Genomic DNA, 22,178 nt, shown 5'->3' with positions numbered 1-22,178 from the left:
TGGGTTTTGGGTGTGAGCCACTAGGTAATTGGTGGCATCATTTACTTAGCTGAGGAGAAACAGAGTAGTATAAGAAGGGGAAATCAAGACCACTGTCTTGGCCAGATTGAGTTTGAGAGAATGAACATAAAATTTTCAGTGAAAAGCATAAAGTGCCACATAAGTATCATGACATCATTTTAGAGCAGCAAAGTATGATGCGTATCTTAAATTTTTTTTTATGATGCATATTAAGAACCAATAGTTACTGAGTGTTTCCCATGAAAAGGGCACTCAAGGAATAGGAAGATATTAACTCATTTTCCTTGTATTCAGGGAATGTCCAATGTAGTCAGGGAATGTGAGAGATATAAAATAGTAATCAACCACAGTGGGGCAGCATATGATTTGTTAGATAAGTAATGTAATAGGTTAAAAGGTAAGAGGTTCAGCAAAGGTTGTGAATTCCTAAAGTAGAGAATTCAAAAATAAAACATAGTGGGAGACAAGAATAAAAAATTTCCTTACAGCCACGTTACAGAAGGTCTGAATTACTGGGCAGAGGAGTTGGGGCTGCATCTGTAGATGATGGGAAGTTCTGAAATGCACTAAACAAGAGAATAACGTACTAAAACATGGTCAGTAAGAAAGATTAATCTGATAGCATCATACTGGGTGTTATTAGAGTTGGGCTTGCAGTCTTAGGAAGCTAAGATACAATTATCACCTCATGATATTGAGCTTAAAGGAGTTTACACTTAGCCTAACTCCCTTACAGAAAGCTTTTCCTAGCTCACTTTTTCAGCGTTCCCCACCCTAGTTTGAGAGTACACAGTATGTTGCTAACTTGAGGGAGCTGCAGACTCTTACCTCAGGGCCATGTTTCAGTCATTGCAATAAATATTTTGAGCACGTCCTCTTTACCTTGCTATGTAAAAGGGAAAGAGTGGAGGTAGAGAGAACATTCAGTAGGCATTTACAAAAATCCAAAGTTGGGGAAAAAAAAACATCTGAAGGGGGATGATGGCAATAGTCATGGAAAAGAATAGAAAGTTGGTTATGGTAATATATTGATTTATGAGAAGCAGGTGGAGCCACATGTAACTCCAAAGTTTCAAATTGGATCATTAGGAAAAACAACAACAACAACAACAACAACAACAAACTATCCCATTGACAGAAATAAGTAAATTCAGAGATGAAATTGATGTTTTAGAAACTATTAGACATGTTCAGTTAGAAGTGGCAGTCACAGGCAGCTATAATTTGGGGAATGGTGGTTAGGGCTAGAAATGTAAAATTGTATATATTCATATAGATTCAGATTTGAAAATAAGATTGAAAAGAATGCAAGAGAGTCAGCAAAAAGTCAGAAGGGGCTGGTTTAAAAGAAAGGAGATAAATTAGAAGGATGAAGTACTATGGCAACCAAAAGAATAGAATATTTTGAAAAGCAAGAAGGGAATGAGAATGAATATGGGGAAGAGGATACTGTATTTGGTGAGTAAGAGATCACCTGTTACTTTTTAAGGTTACCACTTTTACTAGTAGAAGGGGCATAAGTCTGAATCTAGGTGAGTAAAGAGAGAAGGAGTTGAGGCCCCCAGTAAGAGAATTTATGTTAAATACTTGCAAGGAATCAATGAGAAAAGTGTCTAGAGTAGTATCTACTACAAATGGTAAATGCTTGGTAAGTATCAGTGATGATTAGTGATGGTCATAAGGAAGGCTCAGAGACTGGGAATCGATAATAGGAAAGACCACTTAAGCATCACTTGGGAAAATAGACCTTAAAAGATATGAATTGAGCTGGAAATTCTATGAAAAATGTGTGCTCTTGTGTTTTCAGTCAAAATAAATTAAAACTTTTTCTTTTTTTCTTATTTCAGAGGTAATATAAATTCATTGCATGAAGCTTAGATGATAAATTCTTACCAAAGGGAGTAGAAATATCTGTAATCTGGACTTAAAATATGTTTAAATCAGGCGTTCCGTGTCCTCTATTCCCTCCCTGTATGAACTTTCTACTTTTAGTGAGCTGCTGCTCACCATGTCTAGAATGTATATTCTATCCATCTGGGATGTATATCCATCCTTTAGATGGTAAGTAATGTTTTATATCTTTAGTATTTAGATTTACTACTCCTAGTTTTACAATGTGTTTTCTACTCTAAACTAAGAGAATAGATTTCTTGTCATGATCTGGGGAGTAGACTCATAATTTAGTAAAAACTAAATTTAGAATAGGTACTAGAATTTGCTACTGTTTGAATTCAAGAAGCACATGATCGCGAATATGTTTTTTTATGAGCTGAAAGTTTGAGCATTGCTGTTTATAATTGAAAAAAAAAAACCCTACTGATAATTGCATTTTCTTTGATTTTCCAGCTTGCAGACAGTAGGCTGCATGCCTCCCCCTGTGTCTTCTGCAGTGATTTTAACCAAGGCAGTTGGTGGAAATGAGGTGAGTCATAGGGCTAAATGCCGTGCTTTTGTTTTATATTTTATTTTATTTTTAAATTTTATAATGAAGAAGTCATATCACAGAGAATGCATAACTATAGCAGCTTATGAGAGAAGTGTAGGTAGATTCATAAATTAGGATGGTGCTAAAATTAATGATGATGAGTGAAAGTGAGGATTTCAAAGAGAAGAGCAAGGGAGATGAATGAAATAGAGATAGTGAGTTTTCTACCTCGGTGAGAAATTGGGAGACCAAAGAAGCAATCCAAGGAAAGGTACTTTTCATCTAAGACTAATGAGCCAACAACAGCTCTATGGCCATTCCTTAGTTCTTAAAAAGTTTGTAGCTGGGGTGCCTGGGTGGCTCAGTCGGTTATGCGTCTGACTTTGGCACGTCATGGTCTCACAGTTTGTGAGTTCAAGCCCCACATCAGGCTCTGTGCTGATAGTTCAAAGCCTGGAGCCTGCTTTGGATTCTGTGTCTCCCTCTCTTTCTGCTCTTCCCCTGATTGTGCTCTTTCTCTCTCAAAAATAAATAAATATTTAAAAAAATTGTAGCGAACTACATTTTTGGAAAAAGGGTCCATATACATTTTTTAAAAATTTATTTTTAATGTTTATTTATTATTGAGAGACAGAGACAGAGCATGAGTGTGGGAGGGGCAGAGAGAAGGGGAGACACAGAATCTGAAGCAGGCTCCAGGCTCTGAGCTGTCGGCACAGAGCCCGACATGGGGCTCAAACTCACAAACCGTGAGATCATGACCTGAGCCCAAGTCGGATGCTTAACCGACTGAGCCACCCAGGGGCCCTGGGTCCATATACATTTAATGGCAAGTGAAGGCGATGTAAAAAGGAGAAATGAGGCAGGGTTTCTAAGGTGAGTTCAAAGAGATTATGCAAGTGCTGGGGGACTGGGGCGGAGTGCTTGCGTTTTGGGACAGCAGTCATCCATTTCAGGGGCTACACAGAGGTGGCTCCTTTTGGCTGAAAGGTACCACAACTTCATACTGAAGGACTTGGTGGTAGCTTATTCCTCCTTTTCCACTTCCAATTTCTCATTTAGCAAAGAATACTATTGAATGAGGGAGAATATAAGGGATTCCTACTTCAAAAAAAAAATATTTCTACTTCAATTCATTCTTAAGATTTCGCTTTCTTAACATTTGTTTTTATTTTCATCTGCTTTATTTATTCTGAAAATATTTATTAAGTGTATTAAGTGCCTGCTATATTCTTTTTAAAAATAGGTTTATTGAGCTATTGTGGATATTACAATAAACTGCATACATCTAAACAACTTAATGTTTTGATGTCTGTGTACGCCTGTGATACCATGACCACAATCAAGATAATGAATGTATCCATCACCCTCAAAACTCTCCTGTGTCCCTTGGTAATCCCTCCCTCCTGCCCTTCTTAGTGCTCCTCTTCCTTAGGCAACCACTGGTCCGTTTTCTGTCCCTGTAGATTAGTTTGCGTCTTCTAGACTTTTATATACTGGAGTTATACAGTGTGTACACCTTTTTCTTTTCTGGTTTCCTTTATTCAGCGTGATTATTTTGAGAGTCATCTATACTCTATGTATCAATAGTTCAGTCCTTTTATTGCTGAGTATTATTATTTTTTTATGGATATACTATAGTTTGTTTATCCATTTACCTGTGGGTGGACGTTGGGCATTTCCCACTTTGGGGCTATGAACAGTGTGTACAAAACTTTAAGTGAATGTGCACTTTCATTTCTCTTGGGAATACTTACGAATGGAATGTTGGGATCATCTGGCGGTGTATGTTTTAGCATCTTTCAACCAAGGCGAGAATTACCAACATATAGTTATAAATCATCTATAAATAGCTTGTGAGGTGGACCATTTCTGTCAATATACAAGCTCTCTTCTTGGACCACAGGTGTATGTTGAACTTTTTCAGAAATTGCCAAACTATCTTCCCAAGTGGTTTTACCATTTTACATCTCAGCCAGCGGTGTCTGAGAGTTCCAGTGCTCCACATCTCGTCAGCACTTGGCATTGTCAGTCTTTATAATTTTAGTCATTCTAATATGTATCTAGTGGTATCTCATTGTGGTTTTAATTTAATTTACATTTCCCAGCTACTAATAATGTTGAGCATTAATATTTTTCATGTGTTTACTTGCTATACATGTCTTCTTTGGTGAAGTGTAAAATCTTTTGCCTTTTTTTCTTTGTTTTAAACGGAGGTGGTTTGTTTTCTTATGAAAAGCTTGCTTTGTGAGCTTTATATATTCTGGATACAAGTCCTTCATAGATATATGCTTTGTAAATATTTTCTACCAGTCTGTAGCTTGTCTTCATTTTCTTACCAGTGTCTTTTGAAGAGCAGGATGGTAATGAAGGCAGTAAAGGTGGTTGGATTCTGGATGTATTTTGGAGGCACAGGATATGCTGATCAATTGAATGTGGGATATGAGAGAGAGAGGGGGTCATGAATGACTCTAAGACTTTTGACTGAGGAGCTGAAAGGATGGGGTTGCTGAGGGTTTTTATCATGAGTGGATGTCAGATGCTTTTTCTGCATTTCTGACAACCACCATTCTGTCCTGGAAATAAATCCCACTTGATAGTGATATATGATTTTTAAAAATATACTGTTGGACTCAGTTTGCTAATATTTTGTTGAAGATTTTTGCATCTATATTCATGAAGATATTGGCCTATGGTTTTTTTTTTGGTGGTGTCTTTATCTGGTTTTGGTATCAGGGTGATACTGGCCTCAGAATGGATTTGGAAGTATTCCTTCCTCTTGTATTTTTTGAAATAGTTTGAGAAGAATAGGTATTAACTCTCTTTAAATGTTTGGTAGAATTTTCCTGTGAAGCCGTCTGGTCCTGGACTTTTGTTTTTTGAGATTTTTTTGATCACTGATTCAATTTTATTGGTAGCAATTGGTCTGTTCAAATTTTCTATTTCTTCCTCCTTTAGTTTTGGTAGGTTATATGTTTCTGTGAATTTATCCATTTCTTCTAAGTTGTCCAGTTTGTTGGCATATAGGTTTTCATAATATTCTGTTACAGTTGTTTGTATTTTTGTGGTGTTGGTTGTTATTTCTCCTCTTTCATTAGTAATTTTGCTTATTTGGGTCATCTCTCTCTCTTTTTTCAATGAGTCTTGCTAGAGATTTATCAGTTTTGTTAATCTTTTCAAAGAACTGACTCCTGGTTTCATTGATCTTTTCTATTGTTTCTTTATTAAATGATATTTAAAACAAAGATGGATGAGATTATATGAAGAGAGAGCATAGTTAGAAAAGAGATGAAGTTCAAGTACTGAACACTGGGACCCTCCAACATTAAGTGGTTAGAATGAGGAGTTACCAGCAGAGGGAACAGAGAAAGGCAACAGATTAGACAGAAGGAAAAATAGGGAGTATCCTGGAAGCCAGGTGAAAAAAATGTTTGAAGGAGGAAGGTATGATCAGCTCTGTCAAAATCTGCTGATATAAGTTTGTGTGCAATGAATTCTGAGAATTGTCCATTGAATTAAGCTACGTGGAGGTTATTGGTAACTTCAACCAGAGTGGTTTTGTTGGAGTGTAAGGGCAAAAGCTTGTTTGGAATGGGCTCAAGAAAAAATCGGAAGAAAGGAGACAGAAGGTATACACAACACTTTCGAGGTCCTTTGCTATAAAAGGGAAGAGGGAAATGAAGCTATATTTAAAGAAGGATATGAGGTCAAGATTTTTTTAAATACAGAAGTGACAGTGTGTTTCTATCATGGTGGGGATTATATAGTTGAGAGGAAGCTGTTGATTTAAGGGAGTGCTAGAGTAATTTATTGGATCAAATGGAAGAGAATGGTATCAGGTTGCATGAGCTTCAGTGGAACTTGGATCATTTATTCATGAGTGTGTGGTTAGAGATCCATGAAGATAGGTGGAAAGGGTGCACTTGGGAGTCCTGATGACTTTTCATTCCTTAGGGCTCTTCTGATTTTCTCAGTTCTCTTCTGGTTTTCATTTTTTTTTTTTTTTTCTCAGCAGCTGAGACTGATGATGGAGTAGGTGGTATTAATGTTTGAGATAAGAGGAGAAAGTGTGCAAATGCCATCTAGGTGAAGAGAGTGAATTAACTGGAGAGTATGGTAGCATTGCTGGAAGCACTACGGATCTGAGACCCATGGTCATGCATTTAAAATGAAGCCAGACTTCATCGTTATGTGTTTCTCTTATCTGCATTTAGTTTCTTGGTCCAGGAATGGAATTGACAGAGAGTTGGATTTAACCAGCGTTTCATTATGCTGGGAAGTTCTTTTTAGTTTCCACATCATTACTGAGCTAGAGGAGTTACAGGAGTCTTAGATTAATGCTTGCTGTGATTCTCTTTCTATTGCTTTGAAAGAATTTGAGAGGAGGGTCTTTTCAGGACCTAGTGTTAACTGGCTCAAAGTCGTCATTTATGTCTTTCTTTCTGATGTGATTCCCTTAAGAGCTTTTATTTATTTATTTTTTATTTTTTTTTAACGTTTATTTATTTTTGAGACAGAGAGAGACAGAGCATGAATGGGGGAGGGTCACAGAGAGAGGGAGACACAGAATCTGAAACAGGTTCCAGGCTCTGAGCTGTCGGCACAGAGCCCGACGCGGGGCCCGAACCCATGGACCGTGAGATCATGACCTGAGCCGAAGTTGGACGCTAACCGACCGAGCCACCCAGGCGCCCCCCTTAAGAGCTTTTAAACTAAAAAACCCTTTTGTTCTCGGATGACTGTTGGCAGAAGTTCAAAGTCCACTCATTTTGTTGACATTAACATATAGCATTAGAGATTGTATATACAGGTTCATTCCCCAGTAGATATTTAAATGATTTACATTAATGTTGCATGTTAATAATGTTGAATTTATAGATATCTCCTTTGTTTTCTAATGTCATTGGTCTAGTACATAAATGATTATATTGTACACCTTTATCATTATCAAGCATTTTTGTAGTCCTGGGAGTAAGTTACAAGTTTTCATAGGTATTGAAAATTGAGCTTGCAAAGTCCAGTTGGATCGTATCTTCTGATATGAAATGAGTGGACTTTTTCAATATTTACATCAGATTGTGGAAGAAAGTGATCTGCGAGGAAAGGTATTAGATGATTTTAAGTTTAATGTTTTTCTAAAGTAATGTTAAAAGGTAACTGAATATAAGATTTAGCTGAAGGAAATGTAAAGGAAGATTAATCTTTTGTATAATGTATTGGGAAAAATCTAATCTAAGGGTGGAAAGTGAATTTATTGGTCCATGTAAATGAAAAGGTCCAGGGGCGCCCGGGTGGCTCAGTCTGGGTAAGTGTCTGACTCCGGCTCAGGTCATGATCTCACTGTTCGAGAGTTCGAGCCCCACATCAGGCTCTATGCTGACAGCTCAGAGTCTGGAACCTGCTTCAGATTCTGTGCCTCCTTTCTCTCTCTGCCTCTCCCCCTCTTCACGCTCTGTCTCTCTTTCTCTCTCAAAAGTAAAAATAAACATTAAAAAAAATTTAAAAAAAAATAGAAAAAGAACAGGTCCAAAAGCAGAATCCACTATCAGGTTCCATCAGGTAAAGGTTTTGATTCTACTTCTCTATGATTCTCTGTTCTGCCTTGTACGCAGCAGCTTTATACACCCTTGTGGATTTCAATGTGGTAGGAAAATTGCTGGGCACATTTCCATGTTGCACTGTCCTTTAAAACTGACTATTCTCTGCAGTGTTTATAACATATAAGAAAACTTTTTTCCTTCCAGATTTTGTGTTGTTAAACTTGTTTACATTTAGTTTATGCTCTCGTATATTTATATATTCATCTTTAATATAAATATACACGTGTAGCATATGTTCTGGTGTATTAAAGGAAATGTGAGATTGTGTAGCATATTTGTATTTAATGATTTTGGGGATGAATGCAGATATAGTAGTGTCATTTGGAATGATTTTATTTTTATTTTGTGAAGTTGTTATATAACTTAGGAGGAAGTTTTTTCTGTTACTTATTATACACCTTTCATTTTAAATGCTTTTCCCATAAAACTGTTGATTACCAAAAGGTTTTGTCATGAATTGAAAGTTAGCACATTCCTTAAACTCACAGCTTGCACTTTGGCAAGAAATAGTCTTGTTACTTCTTGTTAAAGTTAAAAAAAAGTATCTGTTTTTATAAGTTAGATTGTTGTTTCAGTGAGCCAACTGGAGTTTATAATAAGTTTTAGCAGCAGAAGGAAGTCAGCATATGTGCACAACAATGCTTATATGCTGAAATGCTAGCATATCCTTTAGGTATTAAAATGAGACTATTTAAGGGCATAGCTGACTCACAGTCTTATTTTGTGGCTTTTAAATTTTAAACTACTTTCATTTAAATATTAGAAACATAGCTAAATTCTTTTTTGTGATCACTCATTTATTCATTCATTATTTATTCATTCATTTTATTCATATAACAGTTTTATTATTATTATTTTTTAATTTTTTTAAATGTTTATTTATTTTTGAGACAGAGAGAGACAGAGCATGAATGGGGGAGGGGCAGAGAGAGAGGGAGACACAGAATCGGAAGCAGGCTCAGGCTCTGAGCCATCAGCCCAGAGCCCGACGCGGGGCTCGAACTCACGAACCGTGAGACCGTGACCTGAGCCGAAGTCGGACGCTCAACCGACTGAGCCAGCCAGGCGCCCCTTCATATAACAGTTTTAAATGCAACTTTTCAAAACTGCAAGATTATAAGGTGTGCTGTTGAAATGGTCTGATTGGTGGTTATGTGGTTTTGTGTGTGTGTGTGTGTGTGTGTGTGTGTGTGCATGCACATGCACTTTCATTTCCTTTTTACTAGAAAGAGTAATAAGACCTGATGGACCCTAATTTCATTGCCAAGTGTAAGAAAGTGATAGATCAACATGTTTTCTATTTTGTTCTAACATGGGAGACGTGAGATAAACATTTATTCTTTGTTTAACACTGTATACATTTGTTTGGTTTAAATTTCTGTTCCAGGGGTGCCTGGGTGGATCCTCTGTTAAGTCTCCAACTCTTGCTTTCTTTTTTTGGTTCAGGTCATGATCTCAGGGTCTGTGAGATCCAGTCCCCCCTCAGGCTCTGTGCTGACAGTGCAGAGTCTGCTTGAGATTCTCTTCTTTCTCCCTCTCTCTCTGACCCTCCCCGCACTCTCTCTTTCTCAAAATAAATAAATAAACTTTAAAATAAGTAAATAAATAAATTTCTGTTCCAAATGTAAAGTTCTATGGTAAAAAAATACAATTTTTTCCCTCAAAGCTTTATAAATGTTTAAAACCTTATGGGACTGGCTAAAGAAATCATTGTATTTAAATTCAAGGAGATTCTGCCTCATAGTAACTATGGAAGGGATTATGAAAGAAGTTTCTTCTTTAAGAAACTGGCACATTATTTTTCCAAGTTTGAAGAGATAGAGTTATGTAGTTTTCATGCTGTTGTTACAGAGATATTTCAGTTCCCTATCACTTATGCTGCTGTTTAATGAAAAAAGCTAGAAAGGTAGAATTTGGGAATAGTTACACTGTTTTCCTGAGAAAAGGAATGATTGCAAGCTGAGAAAAGGAATGATTCAGCTAATCGCCCATGCCTCAAAATGTGAAGTAAATATTAGGTCTTAATTTCTGAGTAAAGTTGCAAAGTTGTATATGACTTTGTGAAGTTTTGTGAGTTTGAACATTAAACCAAGTAGGAGAGAAATATAATTAAGGGTTTCTGCCTTCAAATACCTGAAAGAAAAAATAAAAAGAAAGGGAGAGCATTAAGAATCATAATAAATAAAAATCAGGGCAGGGTAGGAAGGAGTTTCCTGTCAGATCTGAGTGTATTCTATGCTAAACTCTATCTTATCTGTGTTTAAGGCTAAGCCTGGTAATTTGAATTATGAAAATAAGGAATCTTCACCACTAAAAGCAGTGTGCTGATTACATGCATGTTATTTATGTTGGTTTATTTATTTATTTATTTATTTATTTATTTATTTATTTTGTTTCTCAAAGTGAATTCCATAGATCACCCATACCAACATTATGGGTGGATGGTTAGGAGAAAAAAAAATATCCTTGTCTCCACCTTAGGATCTGTTGAACTAGAATGTGTGGTAGATGGGCCTCAGGATTCTTCTTTTAAAAATTATGAATTAGGGGCGCCTGGGTGGCTCAGTCAGTTAAGTGTCTGAGTTTGGCTCAGGTCATGATCTCGCAGTTTGTGAGTTCGAGCCCCACCTCGGGCTCTGTGCTGACAGCTTGGAACCTGCATCTTGCTTCAGGTTCTGTGTCTCCCTCTCTCTCTGCCCCTGCCCTGCCCCTACTCGGTATCTCTCAAAAATAAATAAACATTAAAAAAAAAAAAGAAATAGAGTATAGTACTCAACCAGAAGTTAAGCCCCTACTATGGAAGCCGCTTTTAGGCAAACAGGCTTAAGCAATGGAATGCACAAAGGGCCATGGTGACCACCTGGCTGAATACAGACAGGGCCATCAGGCGACCCACCCTGAAATATCCATAGGCCCTAGTTGATCAATGGGCTACTGACAACTAGGCACAGTTACAAAAAAGTGAAAATTTCGTGTCGCCATACCTCCTCACCTTCCCTCCATGAAAGCAGCCCCCTCCCACTGCCTCTTTGCAGACAGCCTCTCCTCTGCTGTCCTGCTTGCCACTCCCTTGTGGTGTAGTCAATAGACTATCTCCTTTGTCCTGCCTCAGGTGGATTCTTCCACCTCTGGCGCCACTGGCTTCTACCGGATCTCGACCCACATTACGGGGCACCCATCCAATGGAGAGACATACCCTTTAGCTACCACACTCACTTTATAAACACTGGGAGTAAAAAGGAGAATGAGGCCTGCTTTCAAAAGTCTACATTTAGTGTGATATCACACTATTCAAAACCTCTATTTCATGTTATAAACCTCACAAAAATAGGTGAAACAGAGTAAAATGGCTTTGTATTGGCCCACTTTATCAGATTATTGTTTTCCTTTTTTAGTGTAGAAAAAGCCTAAAATGCACCCCAAGTGAACTGAGCCCCACGCACCTATGTAGGACAGCCAGAACTTCAGTTTAGGAATCTGGACTGTGTTTGCTTCTTCTAGGCAGTAGGCTGTTCCTTGCCTAGTTTAGGGTTAAGGCGGTATGCTCCTTTTAAGTAAACATATTTAGTTGGCATTTTTATTATATTTTAATTAGTAGGTTGAGGGATTTTAGAACTCCTTGGTAGTCATGTAGCATTCCAAACACATTTTAAAGAAAAGTTTTGATTTCAGGTATAGTAGAGAGGTAATTAAGTTAAAAGGTGTGTGTGTGTGTGTGTGTGTGTGTGTGTGTGTGTGTGTGTTTAATTTCATCAATGGGGCTATTGCCCAAATCTCTTCAAAGAAAACTTAAGAATGTCTCCTGAGCAAAGAAAATTATTACGTGTGGTGAACTCTTTAAGTCATAGACGAAGGTCATGGCAGTCTGAGTGTATTTAAAAAAGGTTTTCTGTCTGCTTGGAAAGCAAATGAAGCACTCATTACTAACTTTAAAATTATAGCTATGAGAAGATTTTTGCTAGAGGTGAAAGATCAAGATCATCACAGTCCAAATGGAGACAGAAAGTTCAATTTGTGGCTTATCAGTCAGGCATGAAACATTTCAGGGTTATTTTGCATTATCAGTGGGGAGTTGATCTTGCTAATCCAATGCATGAAGATAAGATTCATTGAAACATTTATAAAGGCATTTAGAGTAGATCTGATCAGCAGAGAGCCAACTTGAAGTGAGAAGGAAATCTGACCTGTCAGTCACTGTCTCAGCTTCAGCAATCACTCAGCTTTTCTGTGCCTTGCCTTTCTCTTCTGTTAAATGGGGTCCGCTACTGCTTCTGCTTGCAGTGGAAGTTTAATGGCCTCCTGGAGAAATGTCATATCTGAAAAAGGCTTTCCGTGTTGAGCCCTCTTGCAAGCTGGCTTATGGGCACTTATTTCCCTGCAGCCTCCTGTGCTCTCTGGGAAATGGTGACCATTCTTCCTCTCTGACAGATTAAAGAATAGGATAGCAACAGCAGCAGCAGCAGCAGCGAGAAATTGTATGTTAACTACTCTTCTTCCGTATATACCCTTTAACATTGGTCTCATCTTCTGGGTGAGGTTGGTATTCTTAGAAGCCCTGCAAAGAGTTGACTGTGTTTGTTTTAAGCTGCTATAAAACTTGTTTGAAACATGCCTAGATTTCTCCAGAATTTTGTTTGTGTGTAACTTAGAATTCTCCCCTTTAACCCCTTAATGCCTCTCAAATTGTCTTCCATTCTCCCACTCTAAACAAAAGCGTTTCCTTAATGGTTGGCAGTGATTTGTGTTCACCATATTCTGTGGCCAATTCTCAGTTTTTGTCCCCCATGACTTAACTAGCCTTTGACACCATGGCTGCTTGCCTCTTCCTTTTGCTTCCCTGACGCTCTTCTTTCCTATTTCTCTTCCTCTGTCTCTCATCATCCCTTTTCTCCTTGTCTAGCTCCTTTTCCATCCTAATGGGAATGTCTTCCAGGGATCTGATCTTGGAACACCTTATTTAGCATTGCTGGATTCCTGTAACTGGGTGCTTCTCTCCATGGCTGAAGTCTTTTGAACCCCACCTTTCAGTCTGTCTCTGCCTCAGACATAAGGACCAGTCTTGATCTTTGGTGAGAAGTGTTTAAGCAACACCAGCTCAACATGCTGTGGCGCAACATCACCCCCTGTGTTGTTAAGCCATCTGACCTTTAGCAAAGGATGCACTTGCCCAGGAATCAAAGCAGTTGTTACCATTATTCACCTAGTGGCCTAAGTGGTCACCAGGTAAGCCCAGGACCTCTCTCTGTGAGCCTTGGTTTCCTCATCTGAGGAGTATTTGCATCTTTATTTCATGGGATTGCATACAAGGATCTTAAGAAATCATATGAAGAAGTACTCATAAATTGTTCAGGAGCATATCAAGCAAGCATCGGCATCATCATTGTAGATGATGATGATTTTGTCACTGATGGGGTCACCTAGTTATCATTGCTTTCTCAAGAATTTGATCGCCTGAGTTTACTTATTCACTCACTTCACTCATTCATTAAAAATATGTATGTTGAGTGCTTGCTATAGCTTGTTATATATATAGTACCTTCATAGAATTTTCAGTTGAGTAAGTGATATAAAACATAAACAGTAAATTGCAATATAAGATGGCTAGTGTTTAAATGTATAAGATGGTGAGTGTGTAAATAAATTTAATAAACTGTATAATCCCAGTTTATTACTTTGTATTAGTTTATATTATAGGTCTTCAATATTTTTATATAAATGTTTCTTACCATAACCAGGAATATTAGTCAGATATTTAAGATTACCCCTTCTGGGAATGAAAACGAATGGGGAAACATAGTAGTAGTAGAAAGATTGCTTTGGGAATTTATTTTTTATTTAAAAAAATTTTTTTAAGTGTATTTATTTATTTTGAGAGAGGCAGAGAGAAAAAGTTGGGGAGGGGCAAAGAGAGAGTGAGACAGAGAATCCCAAGGTGGCTTCATGCTGTCAGAGTGGAGCCTGATGTGGGGCTCGAACTCACAAACCATGAGATCATGACCTGGGTCGAAACCAAGAGTCAGTTGCTTAACCGACTGAGCCACCCAGCTGCCCTGCTTTGGGAATTTAGAACCAGATAAAGGGGGTTGAACAGATTTGCAGGATATTTCTCTAAAGTCTGGAAAACCACCCTGGTTCTGTTCCAAGTCAACAAACCAACCAACCACAAGAACAATCAGGTACCATGTCTCCCTTGAACAGTTCTACATAAACATTGAAAATCTCTTATCTAATTCTTTTTCAGTATCAGAATGTCTGCATATATTAGGACCAACATAAAACATTTTTCAGCAATTTGGTTTATTTGAATTAATTACATTTTAATTATCAAACTTTCTCGGGAAATACCCTGGGTTTATTAGTGATCTTGAGGAAACACTAGTTTAAACAACGCACAAGTTCTTTGTTAGCTAATCTAATTTGATTAATATTTGTATTTGTCTTATTATAGAAAATTTGATTATTTTTACCTTTATTTCCAGATTGTGGGTGTGTACATTTTTCAGGTTCTGTGGCTTACTGTGCATTGACTACATTCCGGTTACTCATGTATTTGTGTATACTTACGAAGTTGTTGCTACCGGAAATAGGATACTTACTCCCAATAATTTGTTAAACCATGGAGTTTCAAAAATATCAATAAGTTGGATGTGAGAAGACTTAGCTTCTTCCCTTGGCCTTGTCCTTAACCAGCTCTGTGATCTTGGGTATTCTCTTTTTTAGCTTTTTAATTGATTGTGTATAAATAGGGCTGATTGGTCTATGTATTTATCTACAATAAATCTGTATCTATTTATACATATCTATCTATATCTATTTATTTTTTTCTCCAAGTTTTTACTTAAATTCCAGTTAGCACACACTGTAATATTAGTATCAGGTGACAGAGTTGTTTTAGATGAAAATACTTTGGGGAAGAAAAAGAAAAGGACGTATATATTTGACTTATTTATAAATGTTTAAATTACAATATAGTTGACACACAATGTTACATTAATTTCAGGTGTACAACATAGTGGCTGGACAAGTCTGTATGTTATGCTGTGCTCACCACCAATGTAGCTACCATCTGTCATCATACAACTTTATGATGATACCACTGTCTATATTCCCTGTGCTGTGCTTTTCAACCCTGTGACTTATTCATTCCATAGCTGGAAGCCTGTACCTCTCCCTTCACCCATTTTCCCCATCCTATCACCTTCCCTTCTGGCAGCCATCAGTTTGTTGTCTATATTTATGCTAAAAGGACCTATTTAAGTGACAGGAGGTAATCTGTTATTTTAAGCTGTTTGCTTGTTGGTGAAATATGATTAACTGTATTGCATTAATTGTAGATCTTCATGCTTTCTCAGCTTAACTTTCCTTATGAGAATATATGCTTTATGAAACAGGATGGTATTATACATGTATCTTTCATATGGGAATATTCAGCATCTATCAGACTAAAGGAACCAAGCTTAATCTTTCCTGCATTGCTACAAACTTTGAAAATTATCCTTTTAAACTTTACTTGCATTATGAAGATATCAGATTGTGTCTCCTAAGTACCTAATGAGAACATTCTGCTTAGTGCAATAAGATTTTTCAAGCAGATTATTCATGACCAAGAACACTTGGGTCCAAACTAATGGTCTGAATATATTGAGTGGGACTGAGCTGCATTCTAATCAAGTGATAAGATATTGGACTTGCAGGGCCCTCTAAATGAGTGATTTTCAATTTTTAAAAAAATTACAACCCACAGATAGAAACTGAGAAGTTTCTAAAGTATAGTTACTCTATGTATAATTCACTTTCTCTTCTCATTTCCCCTCTCCCCACTTCCTTCCACCTTTCTCCTTTCCTTCCCTTCCTTTTCTTTTCTCCTCTTCTATTTCAGAAAGAAAATGCCAGTCAGTATTCACTAAATTGATTTTGTGAATTACAGTTTGAAAAATACTATCCTAACCTGTAGTGGAAAACTGCCATCCTATTTCCTCTTGAGTCAGCTCTTCTGATCCTCTGGACAGACTTATTGGCCTTTGGTTTATTCCCAGGGGGATTCCTGGCTGCCTGTTACTTGCAGAAGGCTCCTTTGGTGTTGGCCCTCAGACCGCTTGGGGACTTTGTGTTCCTGATCAATTCTTCTGCCATTTGTGGTCAGCTCATTTGAGCAGTCCGCTCCTGGAGAACACACCTCTTCATCCGCCTAGCTACCAGATGAAGTCCTACTCATCAGTCAAGGCCTAAGTCAAATACCACTTCCCTTCGCAGAAGGGAAGCCTTTGCAGCCGCCCAGTCAGAATTAATCTTTCCTGCCTTCCCTGGTACTTCCTTTGTGTCTCTGTCATGACATTCACCCTTTATCAGATAGTTTTGCTTGTATTTGGCTCTCCAACCAATTTTTGAGGTTCATTTTCAGGAACTGCTTTTCTCTGATCCCTTTAATGCTGTACAAGAATATCCATAATAACAATGGCAAAGGAGCATTTGGGGAAGCTAGAGAATGACTCTAGTTCTATCACAGTCATACAACGGTCCTGACAAAGTTGTTCAGAGTAATGATGAAGTCACTTCCATGACAGTAATTTCCATAAGTTTGTGTTCAGTCTCTCCTTCAAGGATCTTTTCATAAACTTACTGTGCCAGAATAAAGTGGGATAGACTTGGACAATATTCTGTCTAGATTAGTCATATTTTGTCATTAATGCAAATAAATTTTAAATTTTGTTGAGAGAACTTATTGTGGGAAGTTTTCAGTTGATGCCCCATAGTGTTTCTTATTTAATGATCCTTCAGACACGGACTCTGAGACAGTGGGATTACAAAGTTCTCATCTAATTACAATTACGTTAAGTTCACACTGCTTTGAAAATGGTACACTTTCTCAAATAGGCAGACCGTGATAGTTTAATTCCAAAAAAACAGTCTGAGAAATTAACTGTATGAGGTAAAGCATATTTATATATTTATACATACTAATATTTTTTTAATGCATAATGAGTTAGCCTATGAAAAATGCTCTTCGATTTTATGGGTCCCATTTTCAGGGACAACAGGGACTGATATGCCTTAACTCTCACTGGAGTTTACATTGAGTCCTCATCAAAATGAGCCATCATAAATACTTATTACATTTGTGATCTGCAGTTACTGGCATGCATTTATTGTTTTTGTTCCTCCGAAGTACGATATTTCCAGTTCCTCAGTAGTTTTAACTACCAACTGCTCTGCTCTGTGTTTGCACACTTGCCATTAAAGGTGGGGTACATATTACATTTTCACATGAAAAATGAGAGCCGGCATTAAAATAAAAAAAATCTACCTATGCTCAAGTAGTCTATAAAAAGACATGAATTCTGTTGGTTTGATATCATCATCTTTTAGTAAATAACCAAAGATAGAATTTTTGTTGGAGGAATTATGTAGTTCTATTTAAAAAGTTTTCATTTTCAAATTATGTTTGAAATGCTTTTTTAAAAATTTTGTTTATTTCAGAGAGACAGCATGAGTGAGGGGCAGAGGGAGAGAGAGAGAGAATGAATCTTAAACAGGCTCCACGCTCAGTGCAGAGCCCGACACAGGGCTTGATCTCATGACCCCTAGGCTCATGACCTGAGCCCAAATCAAGAGTTGAACACTCAACTGACTGAGCCACCCAGGCACACCTGAAATACTTCTGAGGGCTAAAAAAAGAGCCTACTTTTTTTAATTTTTATTTTTATTTATTTTTGAGAGAGTATGAGTGGAGGAGGGGCAGAGAGAGATTGGATCTGGAGCAGGCTCTGCACTATAAGTGGAGAGCCCAATGCAGGGCTAGAACTCATGAACCGTGAGATCATGACCTGAGCCAAAGTCAGGCTTAACCCACTTGCCATCTTGGTTAACCCACTGAGCCACCCATGTGCCCCCCAAAAAAGTCTACTTTAAGAAACAGTTTGCCTATGGTTGATGAAGTTTTAGAACTTTGGGCCCAATTCATTATAAATTGATTATCAATAGAGAAAGAGGAAAGAAGTTAATTGAGTTAGAAACTTGTTTGCTAAATAAAAGAGCCTTTTACTGGTTGGAAGGAGCCTAATCTCAGTTTTTTGTTTTGTTTTGTTTTGTTTTGTTTTTACTTCAAAATAATTTTTAAAATATAATTTATTGTCAAATTGGCTTACATACAACATTCAGGGCTCATCCCAACAAACCTCAGGTTTTTTACAAAGCCTTTTAGGGATGTGAAGAAATACTAGCTTTGTTCTGCATTTTCCTTATTTCTGACCTGGGTGAATAAAAAGGGAACAGCAGGATGATGGAATGACTCAGGACTGTAACAGTGCACAGTCCAGTAAGCACTGTTAACTTTTGTGGGCAATTCCTGTGCCCTAAGTGGATTTAGCTAGCTGCTAACCCACCCAGTAAGAGACCACTGAGATCACAGTAGGCTCTTGTCATCAAAATAATAATAGCCAGTGCTTTTATAGCCCTTGGTATATGTCAGTCCTTGGCCTCAGTGCTTTACATGCATTAATTCCCTTAATCCTTTTAACAGCCTTTGGAGTTAGGTACTATTATTCCTATTTTGTAGATGAGGAAACTGGCACAAAAAGAGATACAGAAACTTGCCCAGCATTGTGTAGCCCAGAAGAAGAGCTGTGATTGTAAACCAGGTGCTCTGCTTTCCAGTCTATGTGCCCACCTTTCCCTTTTCTGCCAGTCCCTCAGTTAACACTGGAGCTAGGACAGATGGCACTCAAAGGTCTCCCTCTATATGTGGCTTAGTGCCTGTGCTACCTAGGTGAGAAAAACAGAGGTTGACCTATAAGTAGACCCAAAAGCCATAGTTGCAGAAAAAATGATCCCTACATAGTTGTGTAGGCATTGATGTTTCTACCTGACAGGAGGTCTCCCTTCAGAATGCTTTCCCATCTCTGCCAGGGCCCTGTGGTGGGTACCCCATCCAGGCATGGGCAGCACAGCAAAGGTCTGTGTATCTCACCGAGGCTTCCATTTGATGGCAAACAGTGTTTGTGAATATTTCTTATTCACAGCTGTATCCTCTGTGTCCAGTGCAGCACTCGGCATATGTCAGGGGCATAGTAAATCTATTTGAATTGATTAATATTTTTGAAGGAATGTGTTTAAATCTAGCCCTATCCAGGTCTTGATTTAAATATGTCTTATTAAAGCAGTAATTCATATCTTGTTTTACTTCATCCTATATTAAATAAATTTGTGTAAATATCATACAGTTTTATAGAAAAATCAAGATACCTAATTGGCAATGTCTTGCAATATTTTTACTTTTCCCAGTTATTCACAACTATTCTGCTTCATCTAAACATCAGCAGCCACAGCCACTTAGATGGTGGCAACCTCCAAAATGGTGGGCATGATGTTTAGAAGGACATAAAAAAGACTTCTATAAGGTTGATCTTGTATTTTCAGATCAGTTCAAAGATGAAAAGTGTACACAGACATTTTAATAACTGAATGGGACCTTGAGTGTGTTTTTTTTTCCCTTTCTTATTTTGGATGGTCTTAAACTATCTAGTCAAATAAAAATCTCAAGTGGGAAAAATGATTTTGACACTAGAAGACCTTCATAGGTACTTGATAAATGTTTTTGTTTGGCACAAATGATGTGGTAAAAAATTCTTTTCCTTAAAATAAATAGTGATTTTTTTTCTCTCTGGAAGTTTCAGTGTAAACAATTAAAATATATGTAAGAATACTTCTTTAGGTCATCTTCTATTGTGATAAATACAGTTAAATTCTTTTGCATATTTTTTGAAATACCTTTACGTGTATTTTCTCTTTTGAACTTCCTAACAATTGTACGAAGTAGATAAGACTGGTACTATATTACCCTGATATTTGTAGCTGGTCAAATTAGGATTTATAGGTAAGGTGCCTTGACTAAAGTCACACAGTTGGAAAGTATGGACTCCTTCTCCAGGCCGCTTTCATCCCATCATACAATATCTCAAGCAAAAACAACAGAACTCCAGGAAGGAACACCTGGATCTTATGCTGGCTCTTCATTACAGGTGGACGGTTTGAAATTGTTCTGGGAGATCGAATGTCAATGCACTATTAACTTGAAACACATTATCGAACACTTGCAATTTACAGAGCACTGAACTAATATTTTGAGGAGCGGAGAGGTAGAGTACAAAGAGAATCCAGCGGTAGTCTGCCTTCACAGAGATTGGTAATGAAATGGGGGAAATTGGCAGGAGCATAAGCAACAAGTGAGTGTGAATGAGTAGGTGGGGTCAGTAAGCAGGGGCCTGGAGAGGTCCCTAGGGTTTGAGCCAGGCCCACAAATTCTGGTTGGAAAGGTGGTCCTTGGAAGTGATCCGCTTTCAAGTTCTCTCCCACCGGTTAGGAAATTGTTTGAAAGTGCTTCCGAGTGAGGTGAAGGTAAACTTGTTCTAAGATCCAAGCTGGAAGGGATGCTGCTCACAAATCCTGTCCCAGTGATCTGGCTGACGCAGCACAGTTTGTTACCTGCATGTGGGAGCAGGAATGCAGGCTGAGTGAGGATGCGGTCGCATCACGACTGACAATTGCACTGCAAATGTTGCTTCCTTACAGTGACCTGGTGGCAGAATTGCCATTTGCTGTGCCCATGGATACAAAATCTGAGTGGAAAAACCAGAAACCACACTGATGGTGTGGGTGGGTCTGTGGCACAGGTAGGCCAAACCTATACGCATCGTGGCAGCTGTAGAGTTAAAAGAAAAAATCACCACTGCCGTAGTCACAGAGAAAATCTTCAAATATATCTCAGCAGTTTCCATTCCCTACTGGATGAGAAGGTGATAGCAAATCTGAGATTTCCTTCTGTTCTTCAAACACGAGAAGGCTTTCGAAATTGTTTTGGTACCACAGATCCAACCTTTACCACCAGGAAGCCAATCCCCCCCAGGAACACAGCCACCAATATTCCCTTCTAGCTGGTATCTGAAACTATAAGACACAGTGTAGATGTTTTTTCTTTAAATGTTATTGAAATAAAAATAACAAATTAACTTCAATGTTAGAAACCCTATTAGTACATACCTACTTTCCTCCCTAAATCCATACTATTGATTAGGTTATGTAAAATATTTCCTGGCAGTAGATACATGTTGTTTAGTGCTAACTGGGGAAATGATTAAATTAACATATGTGAACATGCTTTGCAAATTACAAACCATTACAGTTACTTTGTTATTAGGTTACTGCTATTAGGTGATGCTATTAGATGACTGGCTTTTAAAAAAATTGTTGATTAGAAAGTCTATTTGATATAGTTAATTGAGTTAGGTATTGAATTGTCTTATTGTATGTTGTGTTACTACTCTGGGAGTTAGGAGTTAAATGTGATATATTCCACCTTGGTTTAGAAAACCATAGTTTTAACATGATACTTGAAAAAAACATTTAGTGTTTTCTCTCTTCCTTGCCTAAATTGCTTCACTTATTTCTTTTTGCCTCAAAAGGCTGGGAAGAGAGAAGAGAGAGTACTATGATAGTCTACTTGATTTTTTTAAAGCTTCTTCACTTTTGTCTTTATATTTTTAAGATCTATGTCTTTATCTTTTGAACTTTCCCCTCTCTCGTTCTTGTCCTTTTCCTATTTATCTTTCATCATTGTCTCTCCCTCATTTGTTTCTGGTGAATTTTAGTTCCTCCACTAAGTCTTAACCAAACTGGACTCTTTAGTAGGTTTCTGCATGATCCCTTGGCACCTTTGTTATTGTCGCTGTCTTCAGTGTCGTCTCTTAATGTGTGGTTTCTTCCTTGGGGCATAACTGTATTTCAGCCTAGAGCAGGACATCTCCGGTTTCCAAATCCTTAACTTGGCCTTCTAATGACAGAGGCATGCACATCCCTGGCACTATTTCTTCTTCCAGAAGCTGTCAGGGTTCATCCATCTGCTCTGGCAATCGTAGCCTCTGAAGGTCCTCTATGACAGGCGATTGCCTTCTACCCTGGCTCTGTGTACAGCAGGTGTTCGCAGGGTCCACGGGACTCCTTCTGCCCTCAGCACCAAGATGTTAGGAAGCTTCCTGTGGGGTGTGCAACTGATGTGTGACTCTGCTTAGCTGTGACCACAAGGCCCATCCCAAAGCCTGCTGGTGTCATGTACCCTCAGGTCTTCCTTCTAGGCAGCT

General features: G+C 38.0%; 1 protein-coding gene across 4 annotated transcripts in view; it reads left to right on the top strand.

Annotated features, from left to right (window-relative positions):
- Positions 1-22,178, top strand: part of SLC10A7 (solute carrier family 10 member 7) — a 254,752-nt gene that overhangs the window by 18,513 nt on the left and 214,061 nt on the right. For 3 of the 4 annotated variants that reach the window (XM_047091249.1, XM_047091252.1, XM_047091251.1), the window contains exon 4: positions 2,368-2,443. In XM_047091249.1, the coding sequence (XP_046947205.1) occupies positions 2,368-2,443 (76 nt within the window). Of the gene's footprint in view, positions 1-2,367; positions 2,444-16,082; positions 16,676-22,178 lie in introns of those variants that run through there. The other variant, XM_047091250.1, reaches the window with a different exon arrangement.

Source organism: Lynx rufus, unplaced genomic scaffold, assembly GCF_022079265.1.
Source record: "Lynx rufus isolate CCGP_SWC_20201006 ecotype Redwood Valley unplaced genomic scaffold, mLynRuf1.p SCAF_3, whole genome shotgun sequence".
NCBI classification, from domain to species: domain Eukaryota; kingdom Metazoa; phylum Chordata; class Mammalia; order Carnivora; family Felidae; genus Lynx; species Lynx rufus.
The sequence above is the reverse complement of the archived record's forward strand: the minus strand, read 5'-3'. Positions and strand labels throughout refer to the sequence as shown.